The sequence below is a fragment of the Peromyscus leucopus genome, chromosome 11, assembly GCF_004664715.2.
Source record: "Peromyscus leucopus breed LL Stock chromosome 11, UCI_PerLeu_2.1, whole genome shotgun sequence".
NCBI classification, from domain to species: Eukaryota; Metazoa; Chordata; class Mammalia; order Rodentia; family Cricetidae; genus Peromyscus; species Peromyscus leucopus.
Window position 1 is genome coordinate 34,392,473 of NC_051072.1, and position 17,667 is coordinate 34,410,139.

The window sequence follows — 17,667 nt, forward strand, 5'->3', positions numbered from 1 at the left end:
GGTTATGGCTTCCAAATTCTCTACTTGCGATCTCATCTCTCTCCTATGTTGTTTTTTAGGGACTGAAATTAAACCAAGTCATTCTAGTATGAGTTTAATAGCTGTCTTAGGAGCTGGTTTAAATCATTTGTTAAACGCTAATATTTTAAATTTATAAACTTCAGAAGGAAGATAGCTTTTGAAGATGGAAAAAAAAATCAGAGAACAGTAGTCTTTTTTGTGTGGTGCCCAGAAATTCGGTTACAAAGTGGTCCTATTGTGTTTCTCATAATTTACATTTACTTTTTTGGCAAAGCAGAAAGGAAAAAAAAAAGTCAAACTTGAAGGCATCCAACAAAACTGAAAGATGGCTTTTTTTTTTATTATTTAAAAATGTGCCTTTGACATTTAGATATCAACCAAGCCAATATTTAACGTTTATAAAAGACAAAACAGTAAAAGAAGCTGCAGCTGTTCTTCGTGACGTCACCGAACAGGTGTGTGGTACCGCATCACACCACAGAAACTGGATGGATCTCTTGGGGATGCCCACAGCAAGCCCATGCAGAACTGGTATTCACGTGAGACTCATTCCCTCAGATGTGGCCAGAAAACAACCGGGAATGACAAGCGTCCTGGTGATCAATCTGGGCAAATTCGGAGCAGACATTCTCCCAAACAGATCAATACTATCCAAGGTGCAGCTGAAAAACAGGATGGTTTTGTACCGCTATGCAAACACAGAAGCTGCTTATTCACAAGGTCAAAAGCACTGGCAACTTGTGTTTTCCACAGTATGTTTGCCAGTGACCTCAACCCTGACCAGCAGGGCCACCGTCTCTGGGACTAGAAGTAATCTTGTATTGGGTCTTCTGGCCATGAGTGAAATCTATGGAGTGGTGGCATTTCTGACCATGATAACTACTGTATCTGTATTGACCTAGCCAGACATGATACCAAAATGACTCATCAGTGCAGCCCAATTAGTAAAGTGGGTGCTCTGAGTGTTTGATATGACAAAAAGAAAAAGAAAAATAGGAATGGATGGCCAGCTAGGGTGGCACACGCCTCCCATCCCAGCACTTAGAAGGTGGAGGCAGGAGTTCAAGGTCATCCTCAGCTACATAGCAAGTTTGAGGCCAATTCAGGTTACATGAAGCCGTCTAAAAAGGCAAACAAAGAAAACTTACTTTTTCCCCAGTTATTTTGGAATGATGTAGGCACATCTTGGATTAAATTAAGTAGTTTTATGGCACATATATATTCATATGTGTATTGTGTGTGTGTGTTTGCTTAATTTGTGTTGATAAACCAAATACTTTTATCTAGATAAACAAGATTTTAACTCCCTCATATTGTTTGTTTTCTAATTTCCATTTAGCTTGATAAACTATACTACCCTCTAAAAAGGTAGCATTCATAGATACTTGTATGACCCTTTTATACCCGATTATGTGTGTTTATGTAAATGAATATTTAAATCTAATAAGCACATGCAAGGTATATCAGTGTTTTCACTGATTAATGTTATTTTTAAAGGGGGGAATTTTAGTTCTTAAAGCAATATTTCCAAAAAGAGTGCTAAGAAAAAAAAACTGAATTAAAATGTGACAAACTTTCCATGGGGAGATGCAACACACATATCTAGTCGCTCCAGAAAGGGATCCCATGACAGAACAAAGGACAGATGGCACCAAAGTCCAACCTGGTGAATCAATGAGTTTGATTGGGGTTACTTACAGGAGTATGGGTGAGGAGCAGAAATGACTCAGACAGCTAAATCATCATTGCCCATCACAGCCTCTGACAGTTCACAAAAGCTGGGAAACCTAGAGCATACTGCACAGGTTAGAGAGTGTCCTTTCCAAGCGACTATAGTCTAAATCTCTTCTAGGCAGCTCTGCAAGTTTCTGCTTCTTCCAGGCAGTTAGTCTGAGCTCAGAGTCTTCTGTCTTCTTGGTAGCGCAAGCAGGGAGGAGTCTAATGAATCTGCTCAGTTTCAGGAACTTCCTGAAACTACTCTGTGTTGTTTGCCCTCCTGTTTATGGAGCTTCCTTTAGGATAGAATGGTTCGGTTCCATCCTCTCTGTTACACAACGGTCCTATGCTCATCCAGGCAAACTGACCTCATCTAGGATGCTGAAGAGATGACTCAGGGTTAAGAAGGTTCAGTGCACATACAGCTCTTGCAAAGATTAGCTGAGTTCAGTTCCCAGCACCCATCATGGTCCAACTTCTGAACCCCTTGGACACCTGTACTCACAAGTATATTGGCAAAATTAATTTTTAAAAAATAATAACCTTTTTATAAAATGATCCTATCTACAAGTGGGCATAAGTATTATTTAAACATCTTACAAGGTTTCAATATTGAGACGTTTAAGAAAGTCCCCTCAACTTCAAAAGACTAACTGATGACTTGAGACCAAAAGATGTGTTTAAACTGGAAACAAATATAAAATTCTGTAATTATGTTTCAAAATTAAAGACATTTTAATGCCTATTGGTAGCCATAAGATTCATTCCTCTGCCCTAAGATCTCTGCATTTAGAATGCTTATTTTCCAACTCCAGATATACAGTTGGATAAAAATTAGCTAAAACAGAAGCTGGGTCTTTTGCTGGCTGGAAAAAAAAAAAAATGTATGGGATGAGGAGGGGACATGTAACAGTAATTGGTAATTGTTAGCTTTCTTTTTAGTAGGTTTTCCCTGGAATGGGGGTGGGGACGTTTGAAGAGGAGAACACAAACTTTCCCTCTAGCGTATCACATTATAAGCATCTCTTAGTAAAGAAGAAATAATTCAACTTTGAAATTCTGCCATTAAGTGGCGGCTCCTGCAAGGGGGACAGTTTGCTATTAATTGTTAATGTCGCCTACCATTAGAGGGCACTAAACAACTCCACATTAATGCGTTGGAGGAAAGAGAAAAGGAGGCGAGCAAAGGGGAGGGAGACTATGGGCAGAGTCCGGGGAGAGGGAGGGGAGACAGAAGCCGGGAAGGGCTGGGAAAGAGAGAAGAGGGAAGTGGGAGGAGGGAGGAAAAGCCAGGAGAGGAAAGAGACAGACAAACAGGCAGACAGACAGAAACAGACAAAATGAATCTGGAAAGATTAAGAAGAATGTGGAGCCCCAGAGCCGTCTAAAGTGAGCAAAAAAGCCCAGGCCACCCACTCCCCTCCCCTCTCCTCCCGTCCTCATGACTGTAATTATAAAGCGAAAAGCGGCGGCGAGGTCACCCGTTTTTACCAGCCTGCTGCACCGAATGCGCGCGGTGCAGGTGCGGCGGCGGCCGCGGGGCTTTGTGATTCATGCCCACTTTCAAAGGGGGGCTTGGGCCCGTCTGAGAGGCACCCAAACAACTGTCTTCTAATATTAGCACGGCTGTATTTCGGGATCTATTATAGTCTGTCCAGACAGATCCCATTGTAATGGGATCTTTTATTAAAAGATTAGCACTATCTCCTGCAGTTGGTGGAAAAAAATCTGTTATCACTGAGTTATTTGCAGTTGTGGAGGGGGTGGGAGGAGGGTGATGGAAGACGGGGGTGGGAGGATGAGAGGAGGACCCGAAGAGGGTCGGGGGGGGGGGTAGGGCGGGGGGGGGAGAGAAGAAGGGCGAATTTGAAATCCGTAGAACAAATCCCAATGACCTGGGAATGTCCAAGAATTTTTTTTTTTGTCTGCATAGTTCGCTGTTTGTTGTCGTTCGGGCTTCAGAGGCGAAAAGAACAGAAATTTAAGAGGCAGCTCTGAAATAAACAATATAGCATTTTCCGTGAAGTAATCGTTTTATATAAAAGGAAATATCGCCTCCTCAGTTTCATTCAGCCGTGCCAGAAAATGTTATAAATGAGAAGACCCGCCAACTTTTCGGCGAAGAACTGAGGCTGCAGAAGTTCATTATCGTGGTGCAATCTTTTTTTTTTTTTAATATGGGAGAGAGAGAGAGAGAGAGAGAGAGAGAGAGAGAGAGAGAGAGAGAGAGAGAGAGAGAGAGAGAGACTGAGACTCGGGACAGAAACTGGGGCGTCTCGGAGCGGGGGAGGAGGGGGGCAGACCGCCTACGTCGGCGCCCCCGCTCCGGGCTGCGACTCCAGACGCGGCGAAGTGAAAGGGGAGAAAAGAAAGGGAGAGGAGGGCGAGACTGCCGGGGGGCGGCCGGCTCCGAGGTGTTAAACATTTTTGTTTGCCTCTGACTTGTGGGGACCGAGGGCCGCGTCTCCGCAGCGCTCCGCCGGGGTGGAAGGTGTCCGGGGGTCGGGGTTCTTAGCAACCACTCCAGGCTGGGGGACTTGGGGGGGGGCGGGGAGGGCGGGGAGCGGGCACGGTGGCCGCAAAGTAAGACTCCCGCAAGAGACACGTCCCCCCCCCCCCCCCGGGACACAAAACATCGCCGGGACCCCGCGCCCAGGCTCCGCGGGGAGGATCCTGAAACTGTCCCCCGGGGCATTTCAGCAGCTCCGGGATCCTGCGGCATTTGAAGAATTCTCTCTGGAGCCCCGGAGCAAAGGTGCCTGCCGGGGACCAACTCCCGGGGTCCCCCTCGCTCCGCCGGCCGCCTCCTCCAGAGCCCTCACTCACACGCGCACACACACACACACACACACACACACACACACACACACACACACTCGCACGCCACCACACACACACACACACACACACACACACACACACACACACACACACACACACACACACACACTCGCACGCCACCCCGGGCGCGCCGGCTCCGAGCGGCGGCGTGCAGGACTGGTGGGTGTTCTCCAGCCCCGAAGCGTCGCCCCCGCCCCTGGCCCTACCCCTCCCGCTTCTACGCAAATAAGAACTCGGCGATTCCCCTCCTGCCTCTTTGATTTCGGGCACCTCCGACAGATAATTGGGAAGGGTTTCCAGAAGGTGGGAAATGTCACCTGATTCACACTGAACTTTTAAAAGCTCCCCACCCCCAAAGAGCCGGCACACCCTCGGTCGCGGCCGCCCTCCCACAGCCCCACACACTGGGAGACCGCCCACCTCAAACCTTAAGACCCCCGTCTAGATTTAAAGCGCGGCTGCGCCCGGCTTCTGACGTCCATTGAATCGCGCGGGCGGCCGGTGGCGAGCGCGGGGCTGCGCCAGGATCGCTGCGCCCTCCGCCGCTCGCCTCTGCGACGCGCGCCGCTCGCCCGAGCCACCCGCCGCCGCGCTCCCTCGTCCTGCGCCTGCCCCAGGATGGTCTGCGCCAGGCACCAGCCCGGCGGGCTCTGCCTCCTGCTGCTGCTCCTCTGCCAGTTCATGGAGGACCGCAGCGCCCAGGGTGAGTGGAAGGGGATGCGCCCGGAGGCTCGGCTGGGGCAGGGGTTCTACTTTTCTGTCCTCTCCACTTGGTCTGTTCTGACCGACGCGGCTCTCTCTCGGAAGATGTTAGAGCCACTCGGCTACTCCCGGAGAAAGGGGTAAGGCGAAAAAGGACCGAAACAGTGACACTTTAGGGTAGAGAGCTGAGTTTAGAGCTGGGTTATCCTCCAAGGAAAGGGCGTGAGTGGGTGACCTGGAACCTCAGTAGTTAGGGGTAGATGCTCCAAGTTCTGGTCATAATGACTTTAGATGTTATCTCCCCTGGTTGGCTCGGGAGAAGGGCGAGCATCCGTAGCCTGGAGAGTGCAGTCGACCTACTAACAATCTAACCTATCTTCCTTCCATATCTTTTGGTGACTTTTTTTTTAAAAAAAAATGACTTGGGGTGGGGGATGGGAGATACCGAATTTTCTTGGGTGGCTGGGGGACGTGGTTTCAGAAACTTTGCCCAAACTTGGAAATGTGGGTACTGAAATTTTTAGAGGGAGGTAGTGTTGGTGGATGCTCCTTCCACCCCTCTCCCTAAGCCCCGCGAAAGAGGAGAAGAAAAAGGACAAGCCAAATTATTAGCCCGAAGTCTTTTAAGTACTTTACAGTTTTCTCCACTTTGGCCCATTCGTCTGTTAACTTTCTGTGAAACAATAAGCAGCCCACGCGCGATTTAAATCCTGACGTGGAGTAAAGAGCAAATTTCTGAAGTTTATCTTCTAATTTTTTTTAAATGGATTTATTTTATTACAATTAGTCTCCGGGCAAGATTTTTTTTTTAATAGTGGTGATCGTGCAGCTTGCGCCCCAGTTGCTCAGTCACTTTGGTGGCTCATGAGAAGTCTTCTTGTCCAAAGTCCGAACCCAGAAAGAGGGCTAGGGGAAGAAACTATTTGCAAAGAGTTCTTGGTAGACATGAGGTAGGTATATGTGGCCCGGTGGACACCTCCCCCCTTTCACACGGCTGCTTTCCTGTTCGAGCCCTAAGGTTTTGTGTGTTGTAAGCTGCCCTCCCGGGCACTGGCCCTAGCCGTCTGCCCAACTCTAGGCTGGGCAGCCCGCCTTTCTGATAGGGGCGCTGCCTGGGTGCAGGGACGTGGGCGCCAGGGAAAGCAGCCCTCGGAGATTTCGAAAGATCGTGGTGGCTGCGGGCGTGCTCCGGGCTGGCCGATTGCAAAACGGGCCCGTCGGGCGGGCGGGCGGGCGGGCTGCGCCTCGAGGCCGCACGGGGCAGATCCCGGCTTGGGCCCGGCTGCTTTTTTGCTTTCATTTTTTCACTAGTGTCTTCTGCTTGATCTGTTTCTGAAGGTTCATATTCAGTTCTCCCTACACCCCCCCCCCCCTCGCTCCCTCCTTCCCTCCCTTCCACGTCTCCCCTCTCTCTACTTTCTTAACCCCTGTCACAAATAATTCTCTTGCCGCCTACATGAAACCAACATGTAAAAACATCCGTCGCATCCTGTTTTTGTCAGGTTCTTTAATCTGCTCTTCCAGTCGCTGCAGGTTATGAAATGGGACGAATAAAAGTAAACAGTCTAGTAAAAGTCAATGCAAGCTGCACGTGTTGTGTCTGGGTCACTGGTAACTGACATTGATATGGCTGGGGCGCTGCAGCGGCTGCTCTAGCCCACCTCCCACCTCGGTGATGGGTCTTTCCCCTCTCTCCGTTTGGAGTCCCAGTCTCTCTCTCTCTCTCTCTCTCTCTCTCTCTCTCTCTCTCTCTCTCTCTCTCTCTCTCTCTCTCGTCTGTCTCCCCCCCCCCCCGCGCGCGCCCTCCATCGCTTGGTCCCCCAGACCACCAGGCCTCTCTGCGGGTCTCCAGCAGCCTTCCTCCCACCCCCCACCCCCCACCCCACTGCTCACTCATTCACCTCCTGATCCCTGTCTCTTCCTCCTTCACAGCTGGGAATTGCTGGCTCCGCCAAGCCAAGAACGGCCGCTGCCAGGTCCTGTATAAGACCGAGCTGAGCAAAGAAGAGTGCTGCAGCACCGGCCGACTGAGCACCTCGTGGACCGAGGAGGACGTGAACGACAACACTCTCTTCAAGTGGATGATTTTCAACGGGGGCGCCCCCAACTGCATCCCCTGTAAAGGTGGGCCTCCTCTTCCCTAGGCGGCAGGCCCTCAGTAGAGGGCGTCTTGCCCTCAGCGTTCCCACCGTCTGGCTGGGGCTTAGGACTGGCAGAATTTTGTTCGATTTCTCCATGCCCCCCCCCCCCCGTGGAGTTAGCTAGGTGAAATCCAGCTCGCACTGTAAGGCAAAACAAGGTCGGAAGAGGTCGGTCCCCCCAGGCTTCTTAGCTCAGTGTTGTAGTGAAAGCGGCCAACCCGTGTGGTCTTTTGAGAGAATTTGGATACAGGACCTGGCCTGAGGTTCCCAACCCCCATCCCTTCCAGTCTTCCAGGAGACAGCCTGGGGCCCTCCATCTCGGAGGCATGATTGCGCAAGGGCATTTGAGACCACCACCCCACCCCACCCCGGTCTGACCCGCCAACCACCTGGCCTTGGTTTGAATCCCTGCCTCTTTCCAACTCCTAGAAACGTGTGAGAATGTGGACTGCGGACCTGGAAAAAAATGTCGTATGAACAAGAAGAATAAACCCCGCTGCGTCTGTGCCCCAGACTGTTCCAACATCACCTGGAAGGGTCCAGTGTGTGGGCTGGATGGGAAAACCTACCGCAACGAATGTGCACTCCTTAAGGCCAGATGTAAAGAGCAGCCGGAACTGGAAGTCCAGTACCAGGGCAAATGTAAAAGTAGGTCCCGCCCTTCAGTATCTTACACATTCATAGACAGTCTCCATAAAGAGCCCGGGAATCAGAATAGTGATACCAAATAAGGGGCTCTTTTCTAACTCCTAAAGGGTAACGAAGGAGCCAGTCTGGAGTCACAGATCCTCCGGGAAACAGCCGGGCTCCCCAAATGCCTGTTAAAATCTGGATGCTACGCTTTAACGATTTCCTTCATAATATCAACTGATGACTCCCTAAAGACCAGAAGGTGCCTATTGAAATGTCTCCCTCTTTTTTTTTTTTTTTTTCTTTTCTCCAGAGACTTGCCGGGATGTTTTCTGTCCAGGCAGCTCCACCTGTGTGGTAGACCAGACGAATAATGCCTACTGTGTGACCTGTAACCGGATTTGCCCAGAGCCCTCCTCTGCGGAGCAGTACCTGTGTGGAAATGATGGAGTGACTTACTCGAGTGCCTGCCACCTGAGAAAGGCCACCTGTTTGCTGGGCAGATCGATTGGATTAGCCTATGAGGGAAAATGTATCAGTAGGTATTCTGGATTGAGGAAAGAAAAGAAACGGGGGGGGGGGGTATCTGTTCTAATTGTGTGGGGCTATTCAATGAGTAATTCCAAGTCCTCAGTTTAGGTGGAAACTGTTTAACTAAAACATTCCTCCTGGAGAACCATTGTCTTCTAGATTCACTGGCAGAAAGCAGTTTTCTATCTTAGAAAACTTAGAACTCACACAATTTTACACATTTTTTTTTAAAGTGCTAGACTTGCTGGAAGCGAAAAATAATTACTTAACAGTTCCTAAAACCTGTTATCAGATTCCAGTAATTGATGGAATTTTAGTTTTTTTAATCCCACTTATAGGAAGTAATCAGATGCCTGTTTCACTCAAGGATTTTGTGAAATTCTGTTTCAAAGAATATTGTGTTTAATGAAGTTCTATATAATGTAAGAAACCACAGTGTGTGTGTGTGTGTGTGTGTGTGTGTGTGTGATTGTAAAGCAGTTTAATATAACACCTTCCTTACCCCCTTTAGTAAGTGATAAGATGTATATAATGTGTACATCTATGAGTAGGGAATGGAGGAAAGGAAAAAAAGAGAGGAAATGAGACACTCAGTTTGCTCATCACAGGTGTATTATATCCTAGAAGCAAAGTCCTGTGACGACATCCAGTGCGGTGGTGGAAAAAAATGCCTGTGGGATTTCAAAGTTGGCCGAGGCCGCTGCTCCCTCTGTGACGAGCTCTGCCCGGAGAGTCAATCGGAGGAGCCAGTCTGTGCCAGCGACAATGCCACGTATGCCAGCGAGTGTGCCATGAAGGAAGCGGCCTGCTCCTCTGGTGTCCTGCTCGAAGTGAAGCACTCCGGCTCTTGCAACTGTAAGTGCGATTTTTAAACCTTGCTGCAATGTCAGGGCACTTTCGGGCAAGCCCTGGGGAATGGACAGTTTAAAAAAAAAAAGCACGCAGACCTCGCTGTGTAAACCTGTTTCTGTTAAAAGGCTAGGTAGCTGCTGCATTACGCCAGCCATTCATTGAGCCCTCAGCCAAATTCTCTCTGCAATGTTTCCTGGCTTCTAGGATCCACCTGATGGCCTCCCATTGGGGTGCCTCTGAAAACCTCTCCAGTTATCTGTCGCTCCTTCCTTCCTTCTAGTCTTATGCTCTGCTGTTGCCTCACGAACCCTGGAACCTAAACTAACCGCTTCAAAAGTTTGTGGGTTGATTTTGTTTTGTTTTGTTTTGTTTTGTTTTTCCTAGTTTTGTTTTGTTTCCAAAGACAGCTTGATATTATCACACCTAGGCTGCGGCTTACGTCAGTTGCGGCTACTAACTCTGACTTAAGGAGAAAAGCAGTTATACCTAGAACACGAGCGCTTTTTATCTGATTTCAGGAATCTGCCTGTAAAACCTGAGCCATTGATTCTTCAGAACTTTCTGCAATTTTGACTTCATAGATTATGGTGGTTTGTTTGTTTATTTGTGTTTGAGTAAACTTACTGCATAACTGCAGATGCCCAAAACAAAACCAAAAAAAAAAAAAAAACCAAAAGCATCACACTGCAAGTCATGTAAAAATACAACGCTGTAATGTGGCTGTATCAGAGGGCTTTGAAAACGTACACTGAGCTGCTTCTGCGCTGTTGTTATCCGAATTTAAACAACAGCTCCCCCTGTATTCCCCCATCTAGCCATCTCGGAAGATACGGAGGAAGAGGAGGAGGAAGAAGACCAGGACTACAGCTTTCCTATCTCTTCCATTCTAGAGTGGTAAACCCTCCAGCAGTGTTCAGTGTTGACATAGCCCTTGGGCAAAACAAAACACAACAAATGAAAAGAAAAAGGAAAAAAAAAAAGAAAAAAAAGATAGAAAAGAAAATAACAAAAAGAAAAAATATATTGTCCATAATGTAAATAAGTGTATGCTTATTTATTTGGGGGGAAAAGTATACATGAAAGGACCTTTGTCCTAAAGCTCTCTCCCAGACCACACTGTTACTCACAGGGCCTGGAGAGATTGTCATTTTGTGGTCTACTGGATGAGGCCTATAGTTGAGACGTGTAGACGTTTATTTATACTGTGTCATGTTTTATAATTTATACATAAAATGTCTGGTTGACTGTACACCTTGTTTTTGAAGAAATTTATTCGTGAAAGGAAGAGCAGTTGTTATTTATTGTGAGGTCTCTTGCTTGTAAAGTAAAACCGTTTTTCCCCCTTGTAAACCATTGAAGTCCATTCCTTACAATCCACTCACTCACTCACCTGCCTTCTCTTCATTTCACTGCTGTTAGAATTTTTTTCTTCCACTTTTTAACAAATTTGCATGTCAGTTCCTGTCATGTTTATTTATTGGATTCTCAGCGGCCTACTCTGTACATACCTGATCCTTCGGGTTTTGTTTACAAGGAATCTTGACTGACCAAAAGGCATTATAACTCTGCCTCCGATACCAGGTACAGAGGATATGCATCTTGGAGGAAACATCTGCTTCCGTTCCCTTGTTCTGATGAAAACATTGTGAGAGAGGCTTTAAAATTCTAGAACTGTACTTTTAGGATGTTACAGATCCAAAGACCTAGTGATGTGGGTGTCAGGAGACTACACAGAGGTGAAAGTACACTTTCAACCTGTCATTCGGTGTTTCCTTTGAGGGAGTCGGCTGTACCTTTTCAATTAGTTCTTTTTCAACCAATGTGTCACTAAAAGTTCCATCAAAGCTTTATCAGTTCAAGTTTCTTGCTTTTCATAATACTTTTTTCTGATGCAATTTTATATTTTCAAACATGGCAAGTTAAATATAAATTCATTTAAATATATAGTTTTGTACTTTTCTACCATGTAAATGTGCAATGTACATAAAAGTTATAATGTGTATTTGTAAATAAACGATGAGTGAAAAAATAAAAAAAATTTAAAAAGCCAATGGTCTCAGTTCCTATTGATGAAAAGTAACTTATTTGGGCTTTTGTGTAAAAATGCACATGGTATAGGGATATAGTTACCACTGGTATTAAGTGCTGAGGGCAATAGATGCTGCACAGTGGGGTAAGATACAAATCACCCAGAGCTGAAAAGGTGGTTCAGAGGTTAAAAGAATGTGTTCTCCATCCACTTCCAGAGGACCCACGCTAGGCTTCCACAACCCATAATCAGGTGGCTCACAGCTACCAGTTAGCTGTAGCTCCAAAGGATCCAGTGCCCTCTTCTGGCCTCTGAGGGCACCTGCACTCATGTGCGCACAAACCACGATTTTAAAAAATAATAAAATGATCTCTTTTAAAGTTACAAATTGGGGTTAGAGAGATGGCTCCATGGTTAAGTACTCAACTGCTCTTCCAGAGGAGCTAGGGTTGATTCCCAGCACCCACACAGAGTCTCACTGTCATGTCAGCTCTGTGGCGTCCACCTCCAGGCATGCCCATGGTATCCAGATGTGCAGGGAAACACATGCATCGTTTTTAAAATTACCTTATTTGCATGGTTTTATTGTGACTGGAGTTACAAGCGGTTGTGAGCTGCCATATGAGGGCTGAGAACCGAACTCTAGTATTCTGGTAGAGTAGCAAGTGCTCTTAACTGCTGAGCCATCTCCAAATTAATGAAGCTTGGAAATTAAGAGGATCAGAGAGCCAGCAATTCTTACAGGACAGGCACGTGGTAATAGCCACTGTAGATGTGACCGCTTCTCTGAAGCACATCTACACTCCAGTAGCCCTATGAACACCTTCTCATTACAAGTCCTAGCTGTCTTGTCACAGCCATGGACCTGCTGTAGCCTACTGAACTCATCTGAAGCATGTTTCCTATTGGTGAAAAGGCAACACTTTCTAGAGAATTTGCTCAGTGGTTAAAAGCACTTGCTGCTCTTCCAAAGGACCAGAGTACCATTCCCAGCACCCACATCAGGCGGCCCAGAGCTGCCTATTATTCTAGCTCCAAGGGATCTGGTGATCTTTCTGGCCTCCGTGAACACCTGCATGCATGTGTGCACACTCAGACACACAGACATACAGAAAAAAGTAAAATTGTTTTTAAAAATAAAAAAGGCAATCAGGTACATCACAAGGAAAGTAGAAACAGACTGACACATATCTATCTGATAAGCTCAGTCAAAAATCCAGTATCAAGTACTGGACTGGGCGGTATAGTGATGGCCCATTGGGAAAGTGAGAGTGGAGGTGATTTCTATCATGATGTCTATAGTTCGCAGTGAAGAATAAGATAGGAGAAAGCCTGCCAATAGTCTGTAGTTCTATGATTCACTGAAGAGCCTCCGTGTGGTATTTGGGACAGAAACAATGCTCTCTGTGATACACAGGAATACACAGGTTTCTAGTTTGATTGTGTGCTTCATATTCTGAACATAGGCATGTTAAAAATGTCAGTGGACTGTAAATGGAAAGAAGTGAAAGAAACTAGGAGGGAAAAGAGCCAAAAGCAATCAATATCACCAGTGCTAAACAATCAATATCACCAGTGCTAAACAATCAATATCACCAGTGCTAAGCAATCAATATCACCAGTGCTAAACAATCAATATCACCAGTGCTAAGCAATCAATATCACCGGTGCTAAACAAGTATGTTTAGGACCAAGGTCCTAGTTGTTAAGTTCATCCCCTTTTCTTATAAATGATTACTAAAAATTACCATCAGAGACCATTGGCTCTCAACTAGTCACCTAAGGAGACGTTAGGTGGAAACAAGGGTAGGCACTTATTTAAAGATCAGGAGATCAGGAGCCTGAAGAATTTTGTTCCCCAGAGTCCCAGGAAAGGGGAAAATGGAGGTTCAGAAATCTAACCAACTGCTACTAACCTTAAGAAGGAGAAGGTTATAAATTCTCCGGGGCAGAGAAGCTTCTGGCTTCCACTAGGGAGAGCCTCTCAGGAGGAAAGAGGACTGGCCAGATACAGTTTCAGGGCCCTTTGGGAAGTGGGTTTGTGATGCTACACACCCTTTAAATCAGGGTTTTAAAAAAAGAGGCACTGGTGTACCTCTTTGCAAGCAAGACTGGTAAATCTAACAGCTTGCCTTTTAAATAACATCCAGGTTATTTATTTAAAATTGTACTCTGTAGTTGCATCAATCATGCCTTTTGTAAAAGCCTGTATTCAGGTTCCATCTCAGAATCGTATACTTCACAGTAATCTTACATTAGCTTCAATAGCAACCCCGCGCCATAAAGAAAGGAAGGGAGGGAAGGAGGGAGGGAGGGAGGGAGGAAGGAAGGAAGGAAGGAAGGAAGGAAGGAAGGAAGGAAGGAAGGAAGGAAGGAAGGAAGGAAGTTTTTCTCTGGGTGAACACTCTACCATGTAGTTACATTCCCAGCCCTAGAAATTTCCTTTTAAAGATTAATATTATTATTTTTTGGAATTTCAACTATGACTCAAAACTATGGAACTTAAACATTATCTAGTAATAATGTTATTAGGAGAAACAGTTGCTAGTAAGTAATTTTAATATTCGTTTGATACATCCTAATCCTTCAGAACAACAAAATACGAAATGACAATGAAAAACCAGCCAAAAGCCCAATTTTTGTCAAATGTCACTCAAATTTAGATTTTTTTAAATGATATGGAATATGACTCCTCAGAGATGACAAAAATTAAATCTACTTTAATTGAAATCACTCTCAAGACACCTAAAAGGCATCTACCTGCAAGACTGTACCTAAGAGAGAAATGCTATAAGGCACAGTGGGTTAATTCCCAGATGCAGAATGTCCTCCAGTGAAAAGTCCTGTACCCACAGTAATTATGCTAAGACTGATCACTACACTGTAGTTATGTGAAGAGTGGTCCTACAGTCAGGGCAGACAGAAGTACTCAGGGGAAGAGCAAAATGTACCAATAATCTTTATGCAGCTTCAAAAGTGTGCGCGTTTTATCCTCGTCTTCACGTCTAGTATATTGAAAGACAATACAAAAAGATAAAGGGAGCAGGTTGCCAACCGACAAGTCACAGTAAAAAGCTGTAGGAATTTTAGTGCTATCGTTTTGGGAAAATTTCCTGTATGTTTGAAAATATATCCAAATGAAAACTTAAAACTTTAAAAAAAAAATCTCAGAAAGGAGAGGTACACAGACATCTACTCATGCAACAGAAATACAAAGCCATTTTTTAAAAAATCTCCTGGCAGTGAGTTGGCCCTGTGGGAAAGTTCAGGAATGTGCAGCCAAGCCTAAGGATCCAAGTTCGATTCCTGGAACCAGCTTGGTGGAGGAGAAGCCCTGACCCTGAAAAGTTGTCCTTTTCCCACTGCACACACAAACAAGACAAATAAATGTAATAAAAAAAAACTCATTCGTATGACAAAAGGCCTGGAGAACAATTCCAGTGAGTCAGCAGTTTGACTTAAATTTCCAATGTTGGCTGCAAGAGAGTTCCTGAAAAATGAATTTCCCAAATGGAGAATCAGTCTTTTCTTAAAAATGAGAGTAAAACACTTCAAATCCCCAGCATCACTGTTCTCCCCACGGTTGGCCACACGAAGTACACAACTCACTTAACCTTTCTGGGTCTCCATTGCTTTGTCTCTGAAATCAGGGTAATGAAAGGACTTATCTCACAACAAAGCCATGAGAATGCAAAGATGTTTATGTGTAAAGTGTTGACTTCAGTGGCTGGCACCCCACCCTGATGTAGTAAGTTTCCTCCCCTACTCTAACGATTCCTAGTAGCTAAAGAAAAAAATACTAGTGTGGTTATCACCCAATTATAATAATAAATGAGAAATGATACCAATTGAGACCTGAAGCAGGAGCATAAATAACTTTTGAAGGGAGGGTAAATAAAATTTTTAAAGTATTTTGTCCATGTTAGTATTTACCAAAACTTAACAGTTCTGGGTATTATAGCAAAAGTGTACTATTTTCAAAAATAGACTTAGAGATATTATTTCCTATGAAATTCTATAAAAAAACGAAATCATCTGTCAACTTTTCTAAAACCCATCTTTTTGTTCACACACCCAACTGAGTTCTTGCTAGTAAAATAAAGAAAATCGATGTTCTTTAATCTGGGTTCAAATTTCTGCATCAGGCCATAGATCACTAAAGAGGGTAAAAGAGCCGATGGTTTACAAGCTATCAAATATGCAAATATAAACTATGCAATTGCCAGGTTAGAAAGAAGCCTGTTGACTAATGAAACTCATTTATTAAAGGAGATTTTCTTTTCCAAAACCTAGCTCCCAAGATTGACGCATTTCTGCTTGTCCATCCCACTTTCCATTTGCAGCAGGACACAATCCTGCTCCAGCCAAAAGTTGTTATGTAAATAGACTCCAGGCATGCTTGCCCTCTGTAGTCAGCAGACCTGCCCAGGCATGTCCAAATCCCAGCTTCTATTTTGCTGGAATCCCCCCATGAGCACTGGATGGTCACCGGGGTTTGCCATCCTCGGGCCTCAGACATCTTGGCTGGTGCTACCAAGATTCCTGTGGCAGAGTCCTTCAAACACTTAAAAACATATTCTCTGGATTAGAACAAATGTCGTCCTGGCAAAGCTATACTTTGTCATTTTTCTATTTTAAGAATATGGCCAAGAAACCAACTGGCAAGGCCAGTGGCCAGATATATTCCCACCAAATATCTCTTGTATTCATTCCCCAAGGACTCAGGGCTCTGGCCCCAGCGAAGAAGCTTTTCTCAAGAACTTTGGGCTCCAGCAACAAGTCAGAGGAAAAAGTTAAAACTTGGGTAAGGAAGAGGTTTTAGATATACTGTTTCCCATGGAAATTTGAGGAAAAAAAATTCACTTACCCACAAACATTTTTAAAACCAAAACTGTGCCTCTAAATTAAGGCCAGTTTCAAAAAAAAAAAATCAATTGGATGCTGCCACAGCCTTAGTACAAAGCTCCTAAGTAACGATGATGGAGAAAGAATGATATAAAGACCATTCCACGGCTGACAATGTCTGCAGGCAACAGGGACTGAATAATTCAAAAGGCAGTGAGAGAAGAGACCCCTAAGGTAGATTTTTCTGTGGGGTCAGTGCCCCAGGAGACATCATCAAAATGGGCTTTGTGCAGTGTATCCATCCAGCATGTGAAACTAATGCAGTATAAAAACACAGTAAAAAAAAAAAAAGGGGGGGGGTGACCTGGAACAGGAGAGGAGACTTCACCCCAGAGACTGGCTGAAGTCTCTCGCTGGGTAAGAGTCACGAATTACAACATACTTAGCAACGTTGCCGTGAAGGTCGCCTACACAGAGATAATATTCCATCTATAGAGAGAGATTTCAAATACGAATGGTAAGAAAGCAAGGCATCATGCGTGATGCTTGATGGTCAAGCATGTATGACCTGGTGTGGCCTCGCTCTGTTCCCATGGATAAACCTGCAATTTTCAGGGAATCTCAAAAATAAGCCTATAAACCATTTACAGCTTTAAAAAAAAAATTGCTATTTAAAAAAACTGTCTTGGGGCTGGAGAGATGGCTCAGAGGCTAAGGGCAACAACTGCTCTTCCAGAGGTGCTGAGTTCAATTCCCAGCACCCACATGGTGGCTCACAACCATCTGTAGTGAGATCTGGCACCCTCTTCTGTGTACATAATAAATAAATCAATCTTTAAAAAAAGAAAAAAAAATCCTGTCTTAACTCCCTTATGCAACCACTATGACCTATGGCTTTACCTTATCAGCTGTAATCTTATCTACTACACCTCAGAAATCACATTGTGATCTCACCAAAAAACCCCTCTGATCAAACCAACTTCAGAAGACACCAAAACTGTCTATAGGGCTACTGCTAAGACACTTAAGCGCACCCCACACCCTCCACACCCCCAATACAGCAGTCCCCACCCACACTCCACACCCCCACATAGCAGTCCACACCCACACTCGAGTGTCTGCCATCCTTTTTTAAAGCATGGCTCTTTCTAGTAAAGGCTGTACTTCAGTCTATGCTAAAATTTCTTCTCTATAAACTCCAGTTCAGCTTCTTACTGGCTGGTCCTGAAATTCTTTTCCAGCAGCTACGTCAATGGTTCTCAGCCTTCCTAATGCTGCAACCCTTTAATGCAGTTCATGCTGTGGTGATCCCCGATCATAAAACTGTTCGGTTGCTACTTCATAGCTGTGATTTTGCCA

General features: G+C 45.2%; 1 protein-coding gene and 1 long non-coding RNA gene across 4 annotated transcripts; one reads left to right on the forward strand and one right to left on the reverse strand.

Moving 5' to 3' along the window:
* Positions 1-336: 336 nt before the first annotated feature.
* On the reverse strand, positions 337-5,070 carry LOC119088717. The gene is made up of 2 exons (XR_005092418.1): positions 4,999-5,070; positions 337-683 (listed from the first exon to the last, which is right to left on the reverse strand). It is a non-coding gene; the product is annotated as an uncharacterized LOC119088717 (long non-coding RNA).
* Fst (follistatin) lies at positions 4,675-11,485 on the forward strand. Of its 3 annotated transcripts, none has more exons than XM_028884588.2 (6): positions 4,675-5,281; positions 7,213-7,404; positions 7,851-8,069; positions 8,365-8,589; positions 9,210-9,437; positions 10,250-11,485. In XM_028884588.2, exons 1-6 carry the CDS (start codon positions 5,197-5,199, stop codon positions 10,330-10,332), a joined length of 1,032 nt encoding a protein of 343 aa, XP_028740421.1. In that variant the 5' UTR covers positions 4,675-5,196; the 3' UTR covers positions 10,333-11,485. The 3 variants fall into 3 exon arrangements, with proteins under 3 accessions (XP_028740421.1, XP_028740430.1, XP_028740418.1); XM_028884597.2 differs by having other exon boundaries at positions 4,680-5,281; positions 9,207-9,437; positions 9,953-11,485; XM_028884585.2 differs by having other exon boundaries at positions 4,682-5,281; positions 9,207-9,437.
* Positions 11,486-17,667: the final 6,182 nt, after the last annotated feature.

Coding starts and splice junctions, on each gene's coding strand:
- Fst (XM_028884585.2), top strand. CDS start 5,197: ATGGTCTGCGCCAGGCACCAGCCCGGCGGGCTCTGCCTCCTGCTGCTG. Junction 7,405..7,850: donor CAACTGCATCCCCTGTAAAG/GTGGGCCTCCTC, acceptor TCCAACTCCTAG/AAACGTGTGAGAATGTGGAC. Junction 8,070..8,364: donor GTACCAGGGCAAATGTAAAA/GTAGGTCCCGCC, acceptor TCTTTTCTCCAG/AGACTTGCCGGGATGTTTTC.